This window comes from Passer montanus, unplaced genomic scaffold (assembly GCF_014805655.1).
Source record: "Passer montanus isolate IOZ18808 unplaced genomic scaffold, ASM1480565v1 scaffold10, whole genome shotgun sequence".
NCBI lineage: Eukaryota > Metazoa > Chordata > Aves > Passeriformes > Passeridae > Passer > Passer montanus.
The window spans coordinates 23,252,409-23,278,002 of NW_024356505.1; the positions used below are offsets into that span (position 1 = coordinate 23,252,409).

The 25,594-nt window shown below is 39.4% G+C and overlaps 2 protein-coding genes across 4 annotated transcripts in view; one reads left to right on the top strand and one right to left on the bottom strand.

Moving 5' to 3' along the window:
- CROT (carnitine O-octanoyltransferase) lies at window positions 1-19,931 on the bottom strand. Of its 2 annotated transcripts, none has more exons than XM_039712871.1 (17): window positions 19,846-19,931; window positions 19,083-19,287; window positions 12,638-12,762; window positions 11,520-11,701; window positions 11,212-11,336; window positions 10,538-10,646; window positions 8,977-9,070; window positions 8,758-8,883; window positions 8,235-8,336; window positions 7,529-7,612; window positions 7,322-7,429; window positions 6,777-6,907; window positions 5,286-5,409; window positions 3,349-3,427; window positions 2,455-2,548; window positions 2,163-2,282; window positions 1-935 (listed from the first exon to the last, which is right to left on the bottom strand). In XM_039712871.1, the coding sequence occupies exons 2-17, from the start codon at window positions 19,195-19,197 to the stop codon at window positions 815-817; spliced, it is 1,839 nt and encodes a 612-aa protein (XP_039568805.1). In that variant the 5' UTR covers window positions 19,198-19,287; window positions 19,846-19,931; the 3' UTR covers window positions 1-814. The 2 variants fall into 2 exon arrangements, with proteins under 2 accessions (XP_039568805.1, XP_039568814.1); XM_039712880.1 differs by lacking the exon at window positions 19,846-19,931 and adding an exon at window positions 19,796-19,820.
- The window catches only part of OLAH (oleoyl-ACP hydrolase), an 11,780-nt gene continuing 6,031 nt past the window's right edge, over window positions 19,846-25,594 (top strand). The window contains exon 1 of one of the 2 annotated variants that reach the window (XM_039712920.1): window positions 19,846-20,119. The gene's annotated coding sequence lies outside the window, so the exon portion shown is untranslated. Of the gene's footprint in view, window positions 20,222-25,594 lie in introns of both variants that reach the window. The other variant, XM_039712913.1, reaches the window with a different exon arrangement.

Sequence of the window (25,594 nt, forward strand, 5' to 3'; positions counted from 1 at the left end):
TTGATTTTTGGAAAATTTTATTTCTATTACAGGAAAATACAAAGTTGCTCAGAGAAATCAAGTATTAAAATCCTGAGAACTGTATCAAACTGTATTCAGTGCTTACTTTTATTGTGCATTATTAGTGTAAAGCAGCAGATATTCACAGTTCACTAGAGAACAAAAATTGAAAAATCTGAAACTCATGCTGCTTTCTGTCTTTATTATTGAGTGATTCTTTTTCAAAATACTTCAAACTGTAGTGCTCTCATACTACAAATGTAGTGGGAACATCCCCCTTCATGGATACAACATTTATTTGGTATAATCCTGATAGCAAAAAATGAAAGGGAACTTATAAAATACCACATAACCTGATGGAGGCTTTCTGTTTCATTAACCACTCTGAACAGGAAGCATAATCACATAAGAGGATAGTGTGGTTACTTGTAAGTACACAATTAAGTGCTGAACTGGCATAAACACTATCAGTAGACTACAAACTATTCTACGTGTGACTACTAAGGTCATAAATACAGGTCTCCCATCAATTTCCCACTACAGCATCCCATCCCTAAGTATGTTTGCATTGTTGTGGCATATTTTAATATTGCATAGTTCTAAACAGATAAGGTACTACTGCTTGCATTGCTGTTGCAAATGGCTACATTATTCTTAAATGGGTACTGTTACCCCAGTAAATCTCACAATAATAGATACATGTCACATAGATCATTAAATGCCTTGAATTTAACAGTACTCTTGAGTAGCATTTCGTTTTTAAGTACTACCCACAACTTGTGAGCTTGCAAAGCCTCTTACATTGTTACCAAGCTTACAGCTGAGCTGTAAGTGTTAGCTGCAGCACATCATGGAAACACTGGAACAGAGTTCTGCACAGCACTTCTGCATCAGTCTCTGGACAGGATTTCCAAGAAGAACAGGTAGCAACGATCCTACCAATATAGAAAACAGTGAAGTCACTGTGCTTAATTGTCAAGGTCTAGAATAAAGTTGAATTGTCCTGAAATGTGGAATTATTGACATAAATTTTGAAGTAAAAATTGTCACTGTCTCAACACTAAAAGACGACTCAGATCCTTAGTGCCTTCAGTAAGCAATAATGTTGACAGATCTTGAAATCAAATATTTTTATTTAAATACCTGTTACTACATTGTTACAGTGACAGAGTTACAGTGTTACTACAGTTACAGTGACACAACTTTTCTCCTTATATTTGAAAATGCTGTGAATGATATTTCTTCTTTTTCTACAGTTTAAAGTTTTAGGTACTTTTTTCTATTTATCTAATAAAAGGTATATCTTGATCTAGTTTTATTTATTTAAAGAGAGCCATAGATCAAAGTATTAATAGCTTGTATTCTCAAACTGATTTGAATGGGCACACAAGCCCTGCCTAGCTTTAGGAAGAAGTCATTTGAATTACACCTAAACTAGCAATGTATCTCTACACATTCTAACCAAAATGGTTTTAGATTTCATAAAACAGTAGTATTTTTTTTCCATAAGACCAGTTAAGTCAAAGTTCGATCTTTTCAAATAAAAATTAATTTCAAACCAAATTTAGCCTCTCAAAATGTGTGTCACTGCCAAGAATGATGGGCAGTATGCTCACCTGTCCTCTTATCTGCTCTAGCAGTAATTTTTTTCCATGAGACCAGTTAAGTCAAAGTTTGATCTTTTCAAATAAAAATTAATTAATTTCAAATCAAAATCAATGGAGAAGTGAAGCGAAATGTTTTAGCCTCTCAAGATGTGTGTCACTGCCAAGAATGATGGGCAGTATGCTCACCTGTCCTCTTATCTGCTCTAGCTCAGCCAAAAAAATATCTTTACATGTTACAAAATGATCCTAAAATGACAGCCTATTTTAAAGTTAACTTATTTTAAAGTCCTTTTTGTTGCTCCCTTCTTTCACCTTCCCTACTCGTTATTTCTGCTTATTGTCAGTATCTTGGTACTCACTGCCCTCCAGTTCTTCCTCCCACATGTGCTTTCCCAGAATGCCAATGCCTCTACTCTCATGTACCTCACTTCTCAATCTCTTCTGACACATTCAGCTGTATTTCTTCAGTATCTTCCTTTCCTTATTCTACCTGTTAGCTGCCTTTTTCTCTGTGACAAATGCAGAGCCATATTCAAAAGGAAATTATATCCTTACCTGTCATCTCTAATTGAATAAAAAAAGCCATAGCCATGTTGTACCATAGGGACTGCAGCTCCACTAAACCTAGTGTAGCCAGTCAGACTAGTTGAAAGGACAAAATTCCCACCTCCTCCACTGTGAAACAACACAAAACAAAAACAGCACTGTTGAAAGTAATTTAAAACAAAGTGAATTTTATGCAAGTTATATTGTCATAGAGATCAAGACATCAGCACACATAGGCCAGTGTAGCAAAGGCCTTGGAACCAAGGGATACAACTTCCCATGGGACAAGAATATGAATTACCTGGCTGTGAAGGCCTTATCCCCATACAGTTCTGGCACTGGCAGTCCTTGCTCCTGTGCTATGAGCAGGAGACCCAGAAGATGACGATCAAAGCCTGTCAAAAAAATGCAAATACTGAATCATTAACAGCAGCATTTCCAGTTTTTCTGCTTCTTCTGGTCTGGATAGCTAGGAGCTCAAATAGCAGCTGAAGGACAGATAAACAATAGGATCATATTGTAGCATCCAAAAATATTTTCCACATATTTGATCTAAGAGGTCTTCAACACCTTCAACTTCCAGCACTGAGCTCAAAAGCAAATTACTTCAGTAAGAGAGATGCAGCACAGTCCCTGTGGAAAACAAAACCCATGAAAACTCCCACTTCAGTCAAGGAGGAAGAGCTCCTCACAAGAGTGGAAGTGGCCCATGGGCAATTATGTCAACACAGCAAAAAGGCTTTCAGGGCCACAAATACTCTGAATTGTCATAACACACCAAGAAGGCTGGAGAGTATGGAGTTCACCAGGTTCATTTCCCAGCTGCTCTTTCTTATTCACAGAATAGTGTACAGCACTAACACAGCTGGGTTAGAATCTCACCCTAATCTCTCCTGTGTCCTAAGGACCACCCTTTTCACTTTTCAGCCAAGCACATATTTGACTGGAAGGTATTCCAAAGTAATGATTAGCTGGGCAGAAAAACAGAATAAATATTCCAAGTGAACATATTTTTGGGATACAAGGATTGGTGCAAGGAACAGGTTTTAGCTCTTCTCCCCAAAATTAAAGTATAAAATGTTAAGTGGTAGTTTTTATTCAGGTTAAATAAGCAGACAAAGAAAATGTACTAGCACACAATGATATTCCCTTTCCACCCACATGAAAAAGACCAAAAATTTTGATCCCAGAGTACCTTTTCCATTTTCGCACTCTTTCCTCATTTTATTGTGCTTTGCAAATGCCTTATGCATCAGTTGTAGCCGTTGATAATTCTGTAAAGTAGGGCAGGATTAAAAGAAAAAGAAAAAAGAAAGAAAAAGAAAATTCAATCCAAATGAGTAACAAGTCAGCAATCACAGATCAGCAGGTTTTCCCTTTCATAGTTCCTAACAATTTTATATAGAAGAAAATGGATGAACTTGAAAGGTACATAAGAACCTCTCTCAAACCCTTTTTCTCAAACCCGAATTCCCTTTTCAGAAAAATGTGCTTGTTTGTTTCTTGTATCTCTGTTCTCTTACTCAAATCACTTTTGAACTGAACAATATTCTAAACCTCATGCTCTTTCCCAAGTAATCTGAAACAATGGAAAAGAACCAATGTGAATACAGTGATCAAACCCAAAATCCTTCTACAATACCATTTATTCAGAAGGACACCAGCTCCTACTAAGTGCATTCCCGTATTTTCTCTGCTGATTGCCAATTCTGCCCAACATTACAGTTTTTCCAAGTTTTAATATAAACTTATATAGTAAGTCAGAGAGAATACAAATAACATGGTTTTGGTAAAGGAGACCTTGAGAAACAGTTCTAAATGCTCAAGATCTTGACTTCCAAGACCTTAGATCTTGATAGCTCTTTGACTACTTAACAAGGACTACTTATCCTTTATTCATCACACAAGAGGCTGCAGCAGAGAATGTGAAACAAGGACAGAAGTCACTTGATTTGGATAAAAATCAAGTTATCAAGCTGACAAGGGGCAAAAGAAAATTTAAGACAAAAGGATTATTTCAAACCATCTGACTTTAAGGTATTAAAAATTACATAAACAAAGACTTTTAAGCACATTAATTTCAATACTATTGAACAGGTTTTTTAAGCTCCAGGAGTTAGTATTAAAAAAACCCCAACCATACAAGGCAACAATAGGGAGATATTTGGAGATGCTATTTAACATTACAAAGAAAAAAAGGCTACAGTTAGGGTACACAAAAAGTTACACACTAGTAGTAGTGGTAACCACAGAAGCCTGATAATTGGATAGAAGGTAACTGAGGAGCAGGAAATAATAGAAATCCATATTTGGAATAGGAAAGCACATTTGGAAGATGGCCAAAAAACTGAGTTTTAAAACTGCTGTACATGCCAAAAGAAGCCAGTAAAGACCAGGAAAATGTGCTCTTTAAAGTCAAAATTATTAATCACACATGCTTTCTGGCAGCAGTTTTCTATGTTTTTTCAGATGCATTAATAATATAGAACCTTTGATTATTCAAAAGATGTGTTGCCCTTTGTCTCAGAAACCTTCTCCTTGCTTAATTTCTCAGGCTCTGAGAAATGTACAGTGAGGGCAAGAGAAAGAGCTTTAGTAGAGCTCTTGCTTGGCAAGCAAGGCATGACCTGCTTTGCCAGCCAAGCACCAGAGGGTAGCTGCTGGGAAAAGAAAAGGTCTCCAGTTCAGCTACTCAGAGACAAACTCTGGAATATACCCCTGTTACTGCTAGGACACAAACATCTTTCAATCTTGCTCTCAAATGCAACTAATAGACAAACATTTCCTGATTTCACTTGAAAATTTAAACAACAGAACAACTGCATAGCACAATACTTTGGCTCCAACCCTTAATTAACTTTTTGAGGTGTGAAATTAATCAGTATGAATGTAATTTGAGACAGTTACATTCTTGAAACCAAAAGGTAAATAGGACACAAAATCAAGCAAGCCCACACATGACAGCACATCTCAGTGACAATGACCAGAATCAGAATTCAAGCAACCCAACATTTAAAATTTGCCTCCCTGCACAGATGCCAATCAATGAGACAACACAAAAACAAGTTTGAAGTGGTTCAGATGACAGGCCTTCTAAATACATAGTAATTGAAGTAGGATTTCAGTATTTACACTCTCAGAAGGATCCAGCATGGACTTGCACCATTCCACTGCTTCCACAGTACAAGGTCTTATGGTCTCTGTGCGGCCATGATAGAAACGCCTGGTCATGGCAGTTTCGTAACAGCAGCCTGGACTAAGAACAAAAATTAGGGAAGAGTGTCTCATTAACTTAAAACTATTTGCTGTCTCAAGGGCACATCAAGCTCGGTTACATGTACCAGTACCACTAATTTTCTTTAAGTTATGTTTCTGAGAAAGAGCCACAAAGCAACTCTATGTGCTATTATGGAAAGTTACATGTACCAGTACCACTAATTTTAAGTTATGTTTCTGAGAAAGAGCCACAAAGCAACTCTATGTGCTATTATGGAACAGATGACTGAAAAAAACAGCACCAGTACTATACTCACACCTTGAGAAGCCTGCACTGCCATGGATATTTTCTGCAGACTACAGATCTACTAGCCTCTAGCAAAAACAGCTGACATTACACAAGCTTCAGTTTCACCATGTACTTCCACCTACACCATCTAAACCCTCATAAATTAAGAGACACATTTGAAATGAGCAGTGTGTTCCAAAACATTTAGAGGGAAAGGTCAAAACTTTCTCTGCTCTATACTGACATCCATCCAGCTTTTACATGGGGCAACTCCACCTCTACTACAGTCTACCACTTAATATACAACCTACATGAATATACTTGCATGTTTACAACAGACCAAGGCTATTTTAGTCAGATAATTGATGTCCTGATGTTCAGCAAACCAAGATCTACTAACCTTTGTTATGATGAGCTACATCTCACCAGTGACAAAACATCACACTCCTATGATGAAACCCTCCTCTTTCTGAAGCAAGCAATACTCTGCTGGTCAGTAATGACTTACAAAAGCCATAATGAGTGCTAGTTAGCAAACAGAAATTTGGGAACACCAGTAACAAGAAGAATGACACCTTTGAATCAATAATACAAAATTAAATGTCACATCCAAAAATGCAGAGGCAGGCACTTGAAGGGTCACTATCTTCATCTCTATTATTCTGCCCAAACCTTCACACCCAATATTGCTAAAGAAAGTGAGACACTGAAGTTTGTAAGGCCTTTTACAGGCTTAGAAGACTAAACATTTTACTGGTGGCTGTCACATGCTACAGACAAAACTCTTGTTCTACATTTGAGCAACTATTTGACATTAGAGAATCCTGACCCACTGTGCATTTCGTGTTTGCCCAAGTGTTTCCTTTGTACGGCCCAAGTTCAAGTTTTCACAGACTGTACTCTACCATCTACTCCATAATATGTATGTGTACTATCCCTATGGGCACAAGAACATAACAATTCTGAAGCTAGTATGGCTCTATGCAACTGTTACAGTAAAAACACTTTAGTTATTCATTCTTACATCCCCATGGCAAACTGAATGCTAGTGTTGCAAAGCCACTGCACACCCCTACTCAAGAAATTAGTTTTTTATTCCTAAGCTGGTATTTTCTTACCGTCCATGGCATTTGTAATAAGCAAGCTGAAGGGCAAGCTGCACAAATGTATCGGGATGAAGCTTCCTCTTTCTAATCAATGCTTTGCCAAAGGATGTGAAGGCATAAGACACCAGCTGCAAGTCAGACACCTGTCATACCATAGGAGAAAAACAACAGAAGTCAAGAAATAGCACAACTTCATCCACTGCAAATAAAACACACTCAACATAAATCACAATGTAACAAATTTAACCATGGTGTTAAATTAATCAATTAATCAGGAACTCATCCATTACTGTTCTCCAGCATGAAAAAAGACCTGTCATACCATAGGAGAAAAACAACAGAAGTCAAGAAATATCACAACTTCATCCACTGCAAATAAAAAAACACTCAACATAAATCACAATGTAACAAAATTAACCATGGTGTTAAATTAATCAATTAATCAGGAACTCATCCATTACTGTTCTCCAGCATGAAAAAAGACCAACTAAAGACATGTAAATAGAATGAAAAAAATAGTATCATTAACAACTGAGAGAACCAGGAGTAAATTTCACCTTCTTATAATATAATTCTTTAGTATGTCCGATTTCATTCATAATTTTTGAATCCACTGTGAATACAAGTTCCTCTGGCCATGGAATATCCCTCACATTATCTGATCCCTGGGAAGATGAAGACAGAAAGATGCAAAACCAGAAAATGTTATCCATAAGAAAAGACACGTTAACTGATAAGCTTGGAAGTTTATAAAAGATAGATACCTTCCATTTTCCCTCATTTTCAATGATCTTCTTTTCAGCATAAGATAACATGGTAATTAAAGCCATGGCATCAAAAGGAGAATGCTAGAATCAGATAAGAGAAGATATTACATTTCTTTGCATAACAGCAAGAAGATCAAACTCTTCTGCTTTTTTCCCTATCCTGCTCTTTTCCCTGTTGACTAGCAGCTTTACTGCGCAGTGTTGGACTTGTTTTACAGTTCTGCAATAAATACAGGAGTATTTTAAGTCCACCCACTGTTTTAACTGCTCTGCAGCCGGACAGGGTGTACTACTGCCATGAAAAGGCAGATTTAAGGAAAAATATAAGCCCTTCTGGCCATGCAAGGAGTTTAAAATAACATAGTTTAAAAAACACAGCTGTTTAAATGGATACATGAAACAAAGAGTTAATTTAAAGCCTTCTTGCATATTCTATTTTTTCCTTTGGAACTCGTAATTAAATACTTTCAGAAATAAGATTATGACTTCAGATCCTGTTGTTAATTCAAGTATGGTGTAATAGTAAACACCATGAGAGAGCAAAGCACATGAGAGAGCAGACTGCTTTTGGAAACTTACCAGAGCAGGTGCCAGGTAAACAAGGCTATACTAAAGAGTAACACATTAAGCACATAAAATAATACTCTGAAGGGGAAAATTCAGTAAATAAATACTCAGAAGATGGAAAAAAAATGTAACTTACATCACAGAATGCACTAGAGGTTCCATTGGAAAAGAATATGCTATTGTAGGATTTATCTCCCCAGCGCACAGTCGGATCACCTGCTAGTCCCAGCCTTGTAAGCTAAAGCAGAAGAAATATATTGTGAAGTCCAAAAAACACCAAGAACACTGCCAGTCTTTGTAAGCTAAACCTAGTCTACATTAAGATGGCAAGACCTCCCTGACAGATGACATTTTCATCCAGTTCAAGATGAAACATGGTTATAGGGCCAACTTATTAATTAGAAGTGTGATAAAAAGTTAATGACCCTGAAGGATAGAGGACTAAAATGTTATGAAGGTAGATTTCAGCCATTCCCAGTTCCAATGACCTAACAATTAAAATTATTTAAGTTTTCCTATGGATCGAAAAAGCACATTTTTTTTCATATTTATCTGCTTTTTTTACTGTTCTGAAAGAGCAAGATGTGCTGCTTCTGTATATATGCAGGAGAAATTTTTATGCAACGATTATCAGATATTAATCAAAAATTCTTAGCTACCTCGGTGTAGTCCTCAGGAGTTGCATGAGGACTACAATCATCAAGGCCAACCACAAACAAACTTCTCTGAATTTTTTCCAGAAGAGTTAAGTTCTTTGGATCAAGATGAATCAAATATTCCCGTAACTAGAAGGCATAAAAAGACAAAGCTAAGTGAAATAATGTTCTTCCAGTGATCACAATGCTTTTCCCAGGAACCAGCTGCTGAAGTATTCCTACCTCTGCCCATTTGGTCCTTTCATTGCTTGTTAGGGCTGCCAGTCCTGGTCCATCTGGCTCACTGTAACATTTCTCCTGTATATACCTAAGTTGCCTTTAAGAAGATTTCAAAAACTGAAGTTAACAACAGATGGAGAGAAGGCAAAAGTCACCTTGTGTCTCTCTCTCTTTTCTGCAAAGCTGGAATTTTGGTTCAACATTCACAAGCCAGTGTGAATTTTCAGGAAGCATGAATCAGCTTCCCTAGATTCTAAGGACAATTGAAGACCTGCTCAGGTTTCAGTCACTCAGCATCTATGAGCCCAAAACAAACACACATAAACAATTATAGTGCTAAAACACTATTACACACTTAATTTAAAACTAGATTTAAGACTTCAACAGCGCAGGCTGAGACTTCAGAGCAGCAGACATCTGCCATACTGCAGCTTTACAGCTTCTACAGCAGCTCATCACACACAGGGCAAACCTTCCCCTCAAGATAAACCTTGAAGCAGAACACTTGCTACAGTACATCCTGAATGTAGATTCTGAACTATACAAGAGCAATTATCTTCCTACCTCTTCCTTTAGAAGAACAATTAACAGAGGGATAAGCTTTAGTTCGCAAATTCAGTTTTCCACACTGTTCTCCATGTTAAAGAAATTCCATAAATTACAGGCACGTAATCTGGTTTGTTCTTTGTTCTAGCACACTTGCCTATTTAATATCACTATTGATCACTAGTTACATAGTATCAAAAATATAAGACACCCATGATGACCTTACAAAAATAAAGCCAAACAAAAAAAGCTCCCCCCAACCAAACCCAACCTTCCCTTCCTACAGACAATAGATTCAGGGGGTTTTGTCTGTATTCCAAGTGTTCATTTCTTTGTTACTGGCTTAACAGGTACAACTACAAAAATTACAAATGCATATGTTAAAATATTAGGTATTAATCTACCAGACTATTTTTAAAAAGTGATTTTTAGCTTCTCTTATTAGGTTTGTCTTGCCTGAGGAATTTGGCCATCCACTTTTTGCCAATTTTAATTTCAAGCCTTCTGCTGTGCACTATAAGAGCACTTTGACAATTGCATTAAGTTATTCCCTGGCAAAATTAACAACCCTTTTTTAGTAAGGAGGTGCATATAGATACCAAATAAGTCACAAGAGACTTATGCTGAAACTACATCTGTGTGTAACAGGAGTGTTCAACACATCAGAGTGCTTCAACTTTGATAATGATTAAGTAGCAACACAGATTGTACCTGGAAGGAATAATGATAGCTGTAATCCTACTATTTCCGTGTAAAGAAACCATAAAAAATGGTATTTCCTACTGAAGTCTCTTCTTTCAGCCCTTGTGTATGATGCTCTACAGATGTATCACAATAGTACACAGAAAGAAAATGCCATCCACTGAACAAGGATTTACTCAAATCTGAAATTTTCAGCTAAAGGAGAAGCTGTAGTCTCCTTCACACCTAATTCTTTGAGGTCAAGGTAATAGAAAAAAATTCTCTTTTGCATGTAGTTTAAATAAGACAGCTCATTTAAAATAAGCATTTTGAAAACCTGGAAATCTCGGGAGGAGTCAGCATGCTGCCTTCATGCATAGCATCAAATGCAAATACTCGACCTCGACACAGGACTATCAAGTGAGATGGACATTCACCTTCAGCCTCTATAATGAAAAACAGGAATAAATGAAAATCCAACCTTGGGGATAAACTGACAAACACAGGAAAACTCATCAAGTCCTACAGACTCTTTTTTGTTCAATTCTGCAAACTTGAAGACATTTTAAAAGTCAACAGAAATCACACATAACTTTCACTGTTATAAACTGCTTCAAGTCATTTTCATTATCTAGCAACAAATTTCATTTATTTGTGTCTCTTGTAGGCAGGAACTTCCTCTGCTGAAATGAGTGCTCCTTGCGGAATGCACACATACTTAACTCACAGAATTTGTCTTTCATCAATTCTTAATGCTAGCATGTTTATTATAGGCATCAGGTTGGTTATACACAATTTGAAGAAGAGCTTTCTTTTACTCTAATTTGATAAGAAGTAAATACTGGACCAAAAAGATGAGACACCTTCTTTGCTTCATTATATGAACACTCTACAACCAGTAGCTGATTTAGCACTCAAGAAAGCAAGAATTTTATGGTTAAACTGACCACTCCTTTAGCATATTAATAAACATCATTTGCTTATATTAATCCCCAATTTTTATTTGTTTACCAGTTTTAAAATAACTGTCAAGAGAGTCTCTGGTAAGTCCAGGAATTTTGCAAGTGCAGAAGAGCATTCGAAATTGGTTCATGTCCAGAACAGCATTCCCAGATCTCTCTATGGCAACCTTCTCTCTGTAGTAACAAACACAGCAACATTAAGCAAGAGAAATTAAAATGATGGAATTAAATCAAGGTAAGACCAACCTGGCTATTACAGCAAAGAATGCACGCCAATGGACATGAACACACATATGCAATTAAGGGATACAGAGACTATCAATATTTATGATCAGTAAGTTTTTTTTAAAGCCTTACGCTCGTAGTAGATCCCAGTATTTCAGGGTGTGCCATATATTCAGACATGCTCTGTCTATCTGAGTGCCCTCTTTTGGTGGCCAGTAGTGCTCAATATAAGGACCAGGGCCTCCCATATTACAGTGTATTTGTGTTGAGATGCGAAGATCAAGATAAGCCACATTCAGCCACCAGTCCTCCAGCTGAAATGAAAAATGTTTAATATCAGAACTTATTGTTATTCATTAATTCTTTAATAATTCTGTGACTGTTCAACTGCCTGCTTTTTACTGTTTTATTTTAATATTCTGAATAGTAGGTCCTATATAACACAAGGCAGGACAGTGGTTCAAAACTAACTGATGAAGATAAGGACACATTTAACTCTTCTGCTTTCAAGCTTGAAATAAAATTCAATGCTGCTTAAGAATATTAAACTGTAAATTATGGTATTTCTTTCCTGATACTCATAATCTTAGATTCTTGCTGATGTCAGTTGTGGCTGCTGTGAATATCACAGACTACTCCATGAAGAATAGAAGGAAACCAAACTTGTGTTGAGAAGGGATCTGAGAGAGACAGTTTGTAATGCACATTTTCTGCTGCCATCTGAAAATCCTCACTCTGGAGTGTGTCTTTTAGGATTTAAAAAGCCCTCATAAATTCCACTTGATAATGACCTTCCTCATATCTCTTTCTATGTTGAAAGACAACTTTAAAATGATACCACATAGCTTCCTTCTGGGAAGAAAGAAACCAAAATCTAAATTCCAGGGTTGGTTTTTTTGTGGTTTTGTTTTTGTTGTTGTTGTTTTTGTTTTTTCCCAGGGTGGAGTGAGAAGGGACAGATATCAAAGAAAGAGAGACTGTCAGATACAGCATCCAAAAGCTGGATTTATTTAAATAACTTTAAGTTTCAGTTAGTGAGCTCTCTTAGCCACTCAGCTTTGAAAAAAACAAATGACACATATATAAGTGAATAAGTTCATACCCACAGGTCAAGCGGCAGATGTAAGGAAGATGAAGGTTTTAAAAAGTGAAATCATTCTTTAAGTTACATCCTGAATAACCAACTTTCCAAAAGTTGAATTAAGATTTCTTACATGGAATTATGATGTCTCACATATCTAAATACGCACCCAATTCCTTCTCATTTTAGCTCTTTCCAGTAATTTCTGATGCAACTCTTTTCCAATGCCATTTTCAAAATTTTTAACTATACCCTCGGTTCTTTGATATTCTTCTTCATTAAGAAACGGCTTCACTGTAAAAAGAACATGTTTTCATTTTAAAGACAACTGCATACTAAGATTTATTCCAAGATTCAGATATTCACAGGCAAGGAAGTGAATGAGAATTAATTTTTCTAAAACAAGTATTTGAAGGGAAAACACCTTTTAAACATCTCTCAAAAGTCTGTAAATAAATCAGTACGTTCTAATAAAACATAAATACACACTTTTAAATAAATACAAATGATAGCAGACTAGCAATTGCTGAAAACCTGAAATACCTAACAGATAACTAAATCAAATATATTTACATCTGTAAATACTATGCAGTTCTTCCAAGTAATTAAATTTACAGGAACTTTATTTGTAAATTAACACATTGAGCACACGTCTGCCACCCTGCTGCAGCAACTACAAGGTACTTGTCTGTATTTTGAAGTCTATTCATGGTCCACAAGCCACTTGCCCATCAATTCTCATTCACTGTCCCTGTGTTATATCCACATTTGATTGACAGCAAATACAGTTACTGGTAGACAGTTTTTCTGTTTTTAAATCCTTTTGGGTTTCTCTCGGATCATGTGCATTACAGGCTGAAGTCCTCCACAAACATCTGCAAAACTAGCCATTATTTTAATCTAAACACCACTTAAAGACTTTTTACCATGAAATCTCTGGTCAGTAATGGGCACTGCTGATGTCATTTTCCATACAGGCACATCTCATTTTTTCTCTATACTAACCTGGTGTATAATGTATTTTCTGTTTTATTTATGCTTAGACTGTGAAGTCAGTGGGAAACAGAATGGAGGGCTGTGTGTGAGGTGTGTTTCTGGTGATTCAATGCCTACACAATGAGGCCCCAGTAATTTTTGAGGTCACTGGACACTATCATTAGTTAATTTCTTGTTTGCCTTGCTACTGGCAAGTAACAAGTAACCCTGTAATTGACTTATAGCTGCAAAGAAACAAAGAAAGATACACAATTACAAAAATTTAAACAAGTATCTGCATCATCTCTCATCTTGCTTTTGCGAGCAACCAGCGATTTTCAGCAGAGCAAGGTCTCAAATACTTAGTTAACCCAAGTATTAAATCTTAACTCCATCTTGCTGCAATCACATCTGCTTGTCTGCAACCACTATTTTTCTCTTCTTCACAAATCTAGAGATCATCTTGTCCAACACTTCATCTCTGTAGGGTCAGTTGCAGTAACTTGCTTAGGACTGTGTTGGGTTTTAAGTATCTCCAAGGACAAAGACTCTCAATACCTATTCACTGCTTGACCACTGCTTCAATAAGAGGAGTTTTCTTATGTTTAAAAGAAATTTCTTGTATTTCAGTTTGTGCCCATCACCTCTTATTCTGTCACCGGATATTACTATGATGTCTGGCTCCATCTCCTCCACAGCAAGTACTCACACATGTATCAGAGATCTGAACAATCCTAGCTCTCTCTGTCTCTTCCCATATGTCAGATAATCCAAGACCTTAATCACTGTCACAGCCCCTCTCTGGGCTCACTTCACTATGTCCCTATCCCACCTGTACAGGGAGCCCAGAAACAGACACAGAACTGCAGATGTGTCCTCCCCAGCCCTGAACCAAGGGCAAGGATCACTTCTCTGTGCCTGCTGGCAACCTTCCTTCTATACAGGGAGCCCTGGAGACTACTGAGATGCCTTGCTGCAAGGCCACATGCTGGTTCATGCTCAACTTCATGTCTACCAGACCCCAGGGCTCCTCTGTATCCAGGCACTAGGCCCCAGCTTGTGCTGCTGTGGCAAGTTATTCTCTCCAGGGTGAATGACTTGGCATCTCCCTGTGTTTGTTGAGCTTCATGAGGCTCCTGTTAGCCTGTTCCTCCAGCCTATCAAGCTCCCTCTAATGGCATAACAACCATCTGGTGTATTAGCTTCTCCTTCCAGCTTTGGAAGCTCCCAAACTCAGAGTACAGTCTGTCCCATCATGCATGTCCCATCACCACCAATGACCATATTAAAAATTACTGGAGCCCTGGTGTATACCATCAGACACTGGCCTACAGCTGGCATATGTGTTGCTGATCACAGACCTTTGAGCCCAGCAGATGATACAGTTTCCAGCCCATCTGATTGTTCTCTACCTAGCCCATACTTTATTAGTTTCTCTATGAAGATATTTTTAAAAAGCTATTGATATGCCAGAAGCCTTCCTGAAGTCAATACAAACAATATCCACTTTTCTTCCATCATCCATTGAGACAGTCACCTCATCATAAAAGGTGACCATGTTGGTCAAGCAAAATTGGCTCTTCAGAGACCATGCTGCCCATTCCCAATCACCGTCTTGTCCTTCATATGCTCAGAAATGGTTTTCATGATTATTTGCCAGGAATTCCCAGGAATTAAAGCAAGATTGATTACCAATATCCTTCCTGAAGACAACGGTAACATCTGTTTTCTTCCTTTCCTCAGGAACCTTCACCAGTAATCATGATTTCCCAAAGATTATCAGAAGTGGCCTTTCCAAGACAAAGACCAGCTCCCTCAGCACTCATGGGCACATCTCAACAGGACCCACAGTTTTTCATATCCTATCTGTTCAGTGCTGATCTTCTTCTACTATCAAGAGTAAGTCATCCTCACTCCTTTTCAAAATAATTCCATTTTAATCCTAATTATATAAGGCATTTCAGTATTTTGCACTACCTGTCCTAAAGTAAAAAGATAAGGATCAATTTTCAAATACATCCTGGTCTCCTTAAGGCACTCCACAACAATAATGCAAGTCCTAGTGATATTTTTTTCTATTCCACAGGACAAACATAGAGTGAGGGCCAAATGTTACCTACAAATGTGGTTTTAAGCACATTCTGACAACCTCAGGCAGCAAGAAAGAACATCTACTTTCAAGTATTACCATGCAATGCTTGTGTTTAAATTGCATTGGGACCTCCAAAAATTTCACTACAACACCATTGCAACTGGAAAGGTACCAGCATTCCCCTTACACCTCCACCATAGATGATCAGCTGTGGACATTCACATAGTGCCTACACACCTAGAACTCATCTTGACGCAGCTTGAATTGCACACCATCAGTTGTGAACACAAATGAAAAAAGAAATAACAGCAACAGAGCCATTCACCTTTATCCTTTTGCAGATTACCATTTTCATCCTGAAGTTGAAAGCCTTTCCTGACTGAGGGTAGTCCAACACTCAGGTTTCCCAGAAAATGACCTTATTATCACACACTATTGAAAGGGAGGATGATTACCCTCTGTTACTCAGGTTACAACGTCATTACAGAGCAATATTCAAATAGAAAATGAAAACTAAGAAAAATTATTTGGTTCTGATCTCAATTCATGGAATCTTTAGGCTGGAAAAGATCTGCCATTAATTTAGTTGAACCATTAAAGGGGTGACTAAGATTGTGAGGGGACTGGAATGCAGAATGAGATGAGGCTGAGAACTGTGTTTGTTGAGCTTATGAAGACAAAGGGAAGACCTGGCTGCCCCCTTCAACTGAATGGAAAGTCCTGGTGAAGATAAAGCATGGTTCCTCTCAGAGATGGAAAGAATTAGGATAAGAGAAAATGGAATAAAGGTGGAATACAGAAAATTTCTCACATGGAAAATGTGAAGTTCTTTGGGTTTTTTTGGTCATTGCTGTTTTTTTTCGTTTGTTGTTTTTCTTCCCCCTCCCACAATCACGAGTGTGATCAAACACCAAAACAGGTTACAACAAAACAGTCTCCACCCTTGTAAGTAAACAAAACCTGGCTAAGCAGGGCCTGAGCAACATGCTGTAGCTGGACCAGTTTTGAGCAGAAATTTGGTCCAGATTAATTCTTCCCAATCTACATGATTCCATGACCACAGGGTCTCTTTCCATTTAAAAACTATGATTGTAGAAGCAGCACTGTTAAGGAGCAGAACTTGGCCTCTTTCTCACCAGAGTTCAGTGAAACACCTCTTGCATTTCTTCAGCCCACAGATCATGTCTTTTTTTTCTGATTAGGGGATCAGCTCTGCCCATGAACAAGAAGTATCCCATGAAAGACACCTTCCATTGCATAATTAAGGAATCCTCTGGGAAAATGGAAGTTTGAGTTTTCATACTTTCATGTTGAGTCAATGCTTCTGAATCTCAGGCTCTGGGCTGGAAGGCTAAATAACATGGCTATGGCAGATCTTGTCTTTTTTTCTGATTAGGGGATCAACTCTGCCCATGAACAAGAAAGACACCTTCAGTTGCATAGTTAAGGAATCCTCTGGGAAGCTGGAAGTTTGAGTTTTCATACTTTTATGTTGAGTCTATGCTTCTGAATCTCAGCCTCTGGGCTGGAAGGCTAAATAACATGGCTATGGCCACCTTCTCTGCTCAAGGCTTACTTTCAAAACAGGGTTACTCCTTAAAAGGTAGCAACTTAAATAAGGCATATTCTGACACATACTTTGTCCAGCTTTTCTAGTTAGCTGGCTCTAAACAGTTAAGTGCTTTACCAGAAGGCACACTGACTAATGTCAAGTGCCTGGAATCCTCCTCCAACCAGTGGAAGGTTTCCAGGACTAATTTATAGCCTCTATGAAGAATCATTTAGAGGTTCTGAATTGTTCTTCTGAAGCATCTCTTTTCCTTCACTCACATTTACAGACTAAAATGACAAGCTTAAGCAATGAAATTCACAGAGCTATGTCTAGAACTGTGCCCTGCACCCTTTGACTTTAATATATTTGTACAGGGGAAGACTGGCAAATACTGGGCTAACTTTTCTCCACCACCAGTGAGACTAAAGAAGAGCAACAGTGATCAAAATTATGGAATGATTTTGTACATGGAACAGTAAGCAGCAACTAACTTCAGCATGAAAAAGAAAGGGACATGTGATAAGGTTATTTATGAAAACCGATCAGAATCAGAAAACAAGAGCAAACAAATTCACTGTCAGATTTTCTCACTCCATGAGAGAGTTATTTATTAACCTGGAGAGACAGATGAGTTTAAAAAACTAAACAGCAATTTTGTTATTGCAGGTTCTAGTCTCCCTGCACAAGCTTTGTTTATCTGCATTACAGCAAAAAGACAGTGCATTATTTTAGACACATATACACACACAACCCACTTCAACATTCTGCATCAAAAAACATTTATGTAAAGAATACCAAAGCAGGCCACTTCCACTCAGAATAAATAGGAACTCAAGAGTAAACTTCAGGAATTCTATTTTGGGAAAGGAAAAATTTGGGGTAGTATGTTTCTGCTAAGAAGAGAACTCCAAGTCTTACTTTGTTAGCATTTCTGTATTTCCTGTAAGATGGTAAGATACAAAGTAGATGTTCCAGAAAAAACTCCATGTCTCAGAGTTCTGAAAATTATTGCAGAAATAGAGAAAAGTAATCTCAAGGTACTTCATAATGCATTTTTGCCATTTACCAAAGCAGGCCACTTCCACTCAGAATAAATAGGAACTCAAGAGTAAACTTCAGGAATTCTATTTTGGGAAAGGAAAAATTTGGTGTAGTATGTTTCTGCTAAGAAGAGAACTCCAAGTCTTTGTTAGCATTTCTGTAATTCCTGTAAGATGGTAAGATACAAAGTAGATGTTCCAGAAAAAACTCCATGTCTCATAGTTCTGAAAATTATTGCAGAAATAGAGAAAAGTAATCTCAAGGTACTTCATAATGCATTTTTGCCATTCCCAATACATAATAAAAAATTAACCAGCCATTTCTTCTTTATAAACTATATCTTTTAAAAACTAGATACATGTACATGGATGTTGTTTTCAAAACTTTTCTGTGATGTTCTTTAGATTAGTCAACATGTCAAGGCAGAAAGTATCCAAACTAAATTATGTAAAAATGCTCACCACTCCTTTTGCCTACTACTGTATAGTTAATAAGTGCTCTTTCTCACCAATATTAAGTATTAAAAGTTTTTAAAAGTCTTAAATAACTGTTCTTGTAAAAAGATCCTCTGCAAACACAGTTATAAACAAGGAGTTATGTAAACCAAACTTTTTAAGTGAAGTATCTTTCACTGGACAAGCTTTTTTTTTTTTTTGAGAAAAAAAAAAAGGAACAAAAAAATCCACTCTCAAACCAAAAAGTTAACCAAGTGCCAAATTCCCTTGAAGAAAGGTAATTAGGGAAAAATAAGAAACTTTTACTCAAGTTTCTCTGGGCACTTAATTTCCAGTTTAGAGCCTGAAAGAGATCCTTTGGCACACTAAGCTTGTCTGTATTCCACGCCCCAATTACAGTACAAGCTGTGTCTACTTAGCAATCACTTAGCAAACATCTTCAGATTAGCCTGGTTACAACAGCACATGACATGCTACCATTACAACATTAAGTCATTACCTGCATCAAGATATTTACTCAAAGATTCATCAAGAGGAGGTACTGGCAGGGAAGGCAGAGAATCCTGGTACTGAAACGTTCGCTCCTCTGAGGATTCAAGCAGCTGCTTTTCCATGTTGCAGACCTGCAGCACAACCAGACTATTCACCAAGCCCACGTCCGATGACCAATCTCCCCACACTGTTCTCTCCCTCGCTCCGGCCTCCTGCCATTTACACGGAAAAAGACAGATATCAGGAAACGTTCCCCGACAAAGCACGGACCGAGGGTTTCTTGCTGGCTTGGAGCCACGAGAGGCACACACACAGCAGGGGGAAACGAAGACCAGGCTGCTATTGATGCTTTTCCCCAGCACGGCGCGATTAACCAGCTCGAAGCCTGTCGCTTTCTCTCCCAAGCCGCAGCCAGCCAGCCCTGGAACACCCACCCCAGACTAGAGGATATCTGGGGAAGGGGGAATCACCCCCCAGCCCGGCTGGCGGCCCCTCCGAACCCCCCCGCAGACCCTCCCAAGGTCCCGGCCCGAGCCCCGACCCCAGCGCTCCCCGAGCCGAGCCGAGCCGGGCCGGGCGCAAGGCCCGCGACAGCACAGCAGAGTTTACAGCGGCTGAGGGCCCACATCGAGGAGAGCCCGGGAGAGCCCACGGCGGATGAGGCCTGAGGTGCAAGGAGACAGCCCAGCCCAGCCGAGCCCACCCCTCTGCCCCGCGCACCCCCGAGGAAGGAGGCCAGCGAAGACCACCGGTCCCAGCCCCCTGCCCACCTCCCCGGCCGCCGCCTTTGCTTCTGTCCCACTTCCCAGCGGCTCCGGAAGCGGCGCGGGGCGGGGCGGAGGCGGGAGGGGAGCGGCCTCGCCGTCCCCTGCGCTCCGGAGGCGGCGGTGGAGTTAAAAGGGCAGTGGGTAGGGGTGGTGACTCCCTCAGGGCAGACGAGTTCCGCAGAGAGACCTGGGCCAAAAGGAGGGCTGGGCATTCGCCACTGTGTGAAGTTTCATAAGGGCAAGTGCTGGTCGCGCCTGGGAGAGGGTAACTCTCGACGTGCGTACAGACTGGGGAAGGAGAGGCTGGAGACCTCATTTCCATCGACCTGGGGTTCCTGGCTGGTGGAAAATTGGTTCTAAATCAGCAGTGCCCTGGCAGGTAGGAGGGCCAGGCGTGTATTGTGGGGCATCAGGCCCAGCATCACCAGCCGGCAAGGGAGAGGATTGTCCTGCTCTGCTCTGCACTGGGGTGGCCTCACCTCGAGTGCTGGGGGCAGTTCTGGGTGCTGCAATACAAAAAAAGGCATTAAACTATTAGAGAGCTTCTAAAGGAGAGCTATGAAAATAGACAAGGGTCTGGAGGGGAAGCCACGTGAGGAGCGACTGAGGTGACCTGGTCTGTTCAGCCTGGGGGAAACTGAGGGGAGACCTCACTGCAGTTACAGCTTCATCATGGGGGGAAGCAGAGGGGCAGGACTGAGGCCAGATGCAAGCCCTGGCTGGCCCAGGGGACTCCTCACCCAGGGTACGTGGCCCAGCTTTGTGGGTAGGCAATGGCACAGGAATCTCAAGGGTGTTTCTGTGGAGCAGGTCTGGGCTGGTGGGTTTCTGTGCCGCCTGTTCAAATGTTATGTGGAAGAAGTGCTGTGGGATGTGACTTGCAGCTCCTTAGGAGTAGGAGTAAGCAGTAGCCAGAGTGTTTGGGTGGCATTTGGAGCAGTCTTCACATGCTGGAGCAAACATTTCACCCCATGGTGAAGCACCACTTGTACTGGGGAGGGCTTGTGAGGCCCAGTGTAGTGCACCAAGCCCTACAAGGAACGACTGAGGGAGCTGGAGTTGTTTACCCTGGAGGAGACTCAGAGGCGACCTTATCACTCTGTACAACTCCCTGAAAGGTGGTTGTGGTCAGGTGGGGTCAGTCTCTCTCTGCAGGTGAGTGACAGAAACACAGGATGCAGTCTTAAGCCACAACGAGGGAAATACAGGTTGGATATTAGGAAAAAGTTTTATACAGAAAGGGTGGTACAGTATTGGAATGGTTTGCCTGGGTGGTGGTGGTGTCGTCATTATCTCTGGATGTGCTTAAAAAAAGACTGGATGTGGCACTTGGAGCCATGGTTTAGTTAAGATGTTAGGGCTGGGTTGGACTCAGTGATCTTGAAGATCTCCTCCAACCTAGTGATTCTGTTCTTTCCTCTTTGTATCTGCAGTAGTGTTTGTTGTTTCTGTCTGTCTTTGTTACTCTGTCTTTGCTGCCAGAATGGCTTCCCATTGCCTTCTGTTGTGGTTTAACTCCAGTCAGCAACCAAGCCCCATGCAACAACCTTTCACTCACTTGCCTACCAGTGGGATTAGGGAAAGGATCAGATGAGTAAAAGTTAGAAATCTCACGTGTAGGTAAATCAAAAGCTACACAGAAAAGCAAATCAAAACAAGGAATTAATTTGCCATTTCCCATGGTCATGTGTTCAGCCATCCCAAGGAAAGTAGAGCTCTGTCATGCAGCAACTGCTTGGGAAGATAAACACCCATCATTTAAAACGTCCCTCCATTCCACCTTGTTCCCTCCACTTTATATACTGACCTCTTCCTGAAGTCTATAGTGCTGCATAGGGTTATTTTGACCCTGGAGCAAGAATCAGCACTTGGTCTTCTTGAATCTCATATATTGGCCTTGGACCATTGATCCACCCAGTCCAGATCCCTCTGCAGACCCTTCCTGACATCCAGCACATCAACCTCCCACCCAGTTTGGTGTTGTCTGAGAATTTACCGAGGGTGCACTCAATCCCCTCATCCAGATTATCAATAAAGATACTAAACAGGAGGTTGCAATCTCCCAACTCATTTTTTCCCTTGAGATGGTAATGATCTTTCCACACTGATGTCTTTCCTCTTGATTGTTGAGCTACTTGCCTAGTGCCATCCCTGTGCGCCAGCCTTTATCTCCAATTTTATCTCTCTTACCTTTCACAATTCAACTCTATGGACTGCTTTAGAGCTCTTCTTCTCAACTGAACGATTTCCTCAAACATCTGAGCAAAGGTTAGGTGGTTCTACCATAGCAGAACTTGGATGACAGCGGCAGTAGGAAAGGAAGAGAGATTATACTGCTCCTTGTGTTTGTTTTTGCAGCATCCACACGGTCTGTATATTTGGCAGTTTCAACACCCTGGAAGGTCCAAGTAGTAAAGTCCATGTTGAGAATGCATGTTGTGTGACTTTAATATTTATTTCAAGAATTTTGCATCTGATAAGCTCAAAGCATCCCTAATGCAAGTGTTCCACAAATAAGTTTCTCTGTAATAATGTCCTAGATTTTTTTCAAGATGAAGTAAAGGGATGGGTAAACAGCGTTCTGGAGGACATGATTTCAGTTGCTAATGACACAAAGTTGTTTTCATCAGCAGCTTTTAGATGTTAGCAATGACATTAACCAATTTCAATTATAGTCTACTAAAAACGTAGCCATGAGAGATATGTCATTGGGAAAAATATGACTAATAAGATAGATATGCTCCATACCTTTTTCCCCCATTAATTTGCAGCATCTAGGTTTAAAGGCAAAAAAATTCCTGAAGTCTTTATTTTTCAAGAAGCAAACATCAGTATTTTCCTGAACTCAGGAGCTACTGAGATATGGCTTCCCACTTTTTTTTTTCCTGTGGTTTATGCATTTACCTGTCTCTTAAATGGAAGATCACACCACTGCTTTTGCTGAGTAAGAAAACTTAGGGATAGAAATCTTCTTTTCATAAATGTGTAATTTTCCAGAAAGTTTAAATGCCTACCCTGAAAAACATATTTTAAACTTTTTAAAAAATTATTTGAATAATGAATGTAGCCAAATGTATGTGATACAGTAATACATGAGGTACTGATACAGATGCAGAAATAAAAAATTTCAACTGTGTTACAATATTTAGAACACTGAGACGTTGGTGTCTATCAGTTACACAAACTGTGTTTCTCTTGTGAAGATAAAATCAGTAGAGGATTACATTGCCTGTCCTACAGCCTGACAGCTCTGTTATTACAGGATTGCAGATACCGAGTGGTCAATGCCCAGCCAGGTGTCTCAGATACATGCCTAGCTGTAAGCAATCCAGCAGCTTTGATAACAGACTCCATACCTTCCATGAAGTTGATAATTTGACTGCCAGGCTCTCTATTTTAATTCTGTGCTTATTGCTGGGAGGTGAATGGACTACCTTAAATCTAAATTTTATGAGATTTTCAGACTTGAATTTACTTGCCACCTGGGAAAGGGTTGCTTTTTCCTTGGCTTCCAGAATCTGCATACAAGGGGTTAACTCATGTATGTGCAAATGACACAGGTCTGCTAGGTAGGGTTTGCAAGTTCCTGAATACTGGAGAGGCCTCTTAGGTCCTGGACTGCCCTACTGGCAAATACCACACTCCTGAAGTTCACAAAGGCTTCTTCCACAGATTTTTAGACTGTGTGCTATAGGATATATTTTCCTTGGGGAAATATCTTGCAGCCCTGTGCTGCAAGCCCTTGGTGTTTCTTTACCTTTGGCTTTCTGTTCCCTGCAGGGTGGGGCTGTTGGTCCGTTTGTCCTGGCAGCTGGTCAGTGTGAAAGCAGTTTTGTTGTTGCTTGTGTTTTCAATTGTGCTTTTCAATTAACGCTTGTCCACCTAGTATGAGGTGATGCCATGACAATAAATAAAGTTCATGTAAAAAGTTTGTAATGCCCTGAAAGCCTGTGTCAAAAACATGTTTGAAAAATAATCCAAAATTTCTTTGGTAGTGGACCACATCTGGGTCCGTTTTGAATTCTGTTGTGTTTGAAGGATATTGAGATACTGAAGTGAACGTGGCATGGTCCCCTGTGATTGTGACTGGAGTGGGTGGTGTACAGGAGAGTCTGAGACAATTGGTTTTGTCTTAAGAGGGGAGTGCCAAATGAAGATGTCTTCACCAGCCTAACAGAAAGATGGGCAGAGCTGGGCTATTCTTGGCTGTACTCAGCAAAAAGAAGACTTGTAGATACAAGGGACAACAAGCATATGGATAGAAAACTATCCTCACTATGAGCTGTGATTGAACACTGGAACATGGTTACCAAGGGAGATTGTAGTCTCCATCCTTGGAGATACTCAACACCTAACAAGAGAAGATTTGAACTGCATGATCTCTAAAAGTCCCCTTCAGTCTAAGTTGTTCTGTGATTTAAATCTTAAATCTCTAAATCTTTAAATCTCTTTTAATCTTTTATACAGCTCTCTGTCAAAGTAGAATTTTATTTTCAGCTTATTCTACACGTGAAGAGAAAAAAAACAGGAAATACTTTCTTAAAATTCAATGGATTTTCTTTTTTTCACTGACTGAGCCATTTCTTTGCTGATAGTTCAAGAAATAAACATTATTTTTGATTGTGAACACTGTAAAGTAGATTTTTCTGCCATTAATTCATCAGATCATGCATCTGACTTGAAATTTATAGGGAATAAAATAAAAGCTTGTTTCTCTTGAAAAGCTTACAATCTAGGAAAATCTTGATTTTGCAGAATTCTTATATATCCTCTCTTTGTTATAATAGGGTCAAAGTTAGATCTCAGGTATAAGGCCAATAGGTGGAAGTAGATGAAAATATAAAGACAGTTTGGAAATAATAATAATTTTTTTTTAAAATTGTTGTCTTGTCTTGTAAAAAAAGATAAAAAAGACATTTCCCTAACCAGATATGCTTAGATTTCAAATAAATTGAGATTCAACTGAACTCCAAAGATTATGTATTACTGTAATAGTTCTATTAATGTAATAATTCTTTCTTGTATGTGGCCTTTTTTTTTTTTTTGTGAATGAAAATTAGATTGGCTGAATGTACCTTTCAAACCAGTAAGACAGACTCTGCAGGTTCTTTATTTCAGGGAGAGTTGTAAAATAATCCTTAAAGGCAAATTACTCCATTAGGTTAGCACAGATGTGTCATTTGCATCCAAACTTTGTGTCTGTGTATGTAATATCAGCATGCACCTGTCCAGCTGGATGAAGTGTGTAAAAGCTTCCAAAAAGGTCATAAAAGGCTCCTTTCATTTTCAACAGGAGGATGGTGAGGCTCATGCAGGTGAAAAGTAAGCTACAGGATTAGTTTACAGCTTGATAAACAATGTGCTCTTCCTACACAGCTATGTAGTTGCTAGTGCTGAGTAAAAGAGTGGGTAGAGCATTATGCTCCCAGAAGCTGGGAAGGGACAGATTGTCTCCTCAGCAGCAGATCAGACACAGCTGGTGATGAGTCTGCATCTCAGTTACAGCCTTGACTTAGGTTACTCTCGGAGGCACTAAAACCAAAAAAGGGATTCATTCTTCATGCATCAGACAGTGATGCTGTGCAACTCATTGCAAGAGGATCTTATGGATGCCAAGTATTCAAGGGGAGACTGGAAAAATACATGAAGAGTAATTCATAGACATTTTATATATATACAGAAGTGACATCCTACTGTGACTGACATCTGTTTTACCACTGTGATAGAGAGAACATTGAACTAGGTGGTGCTT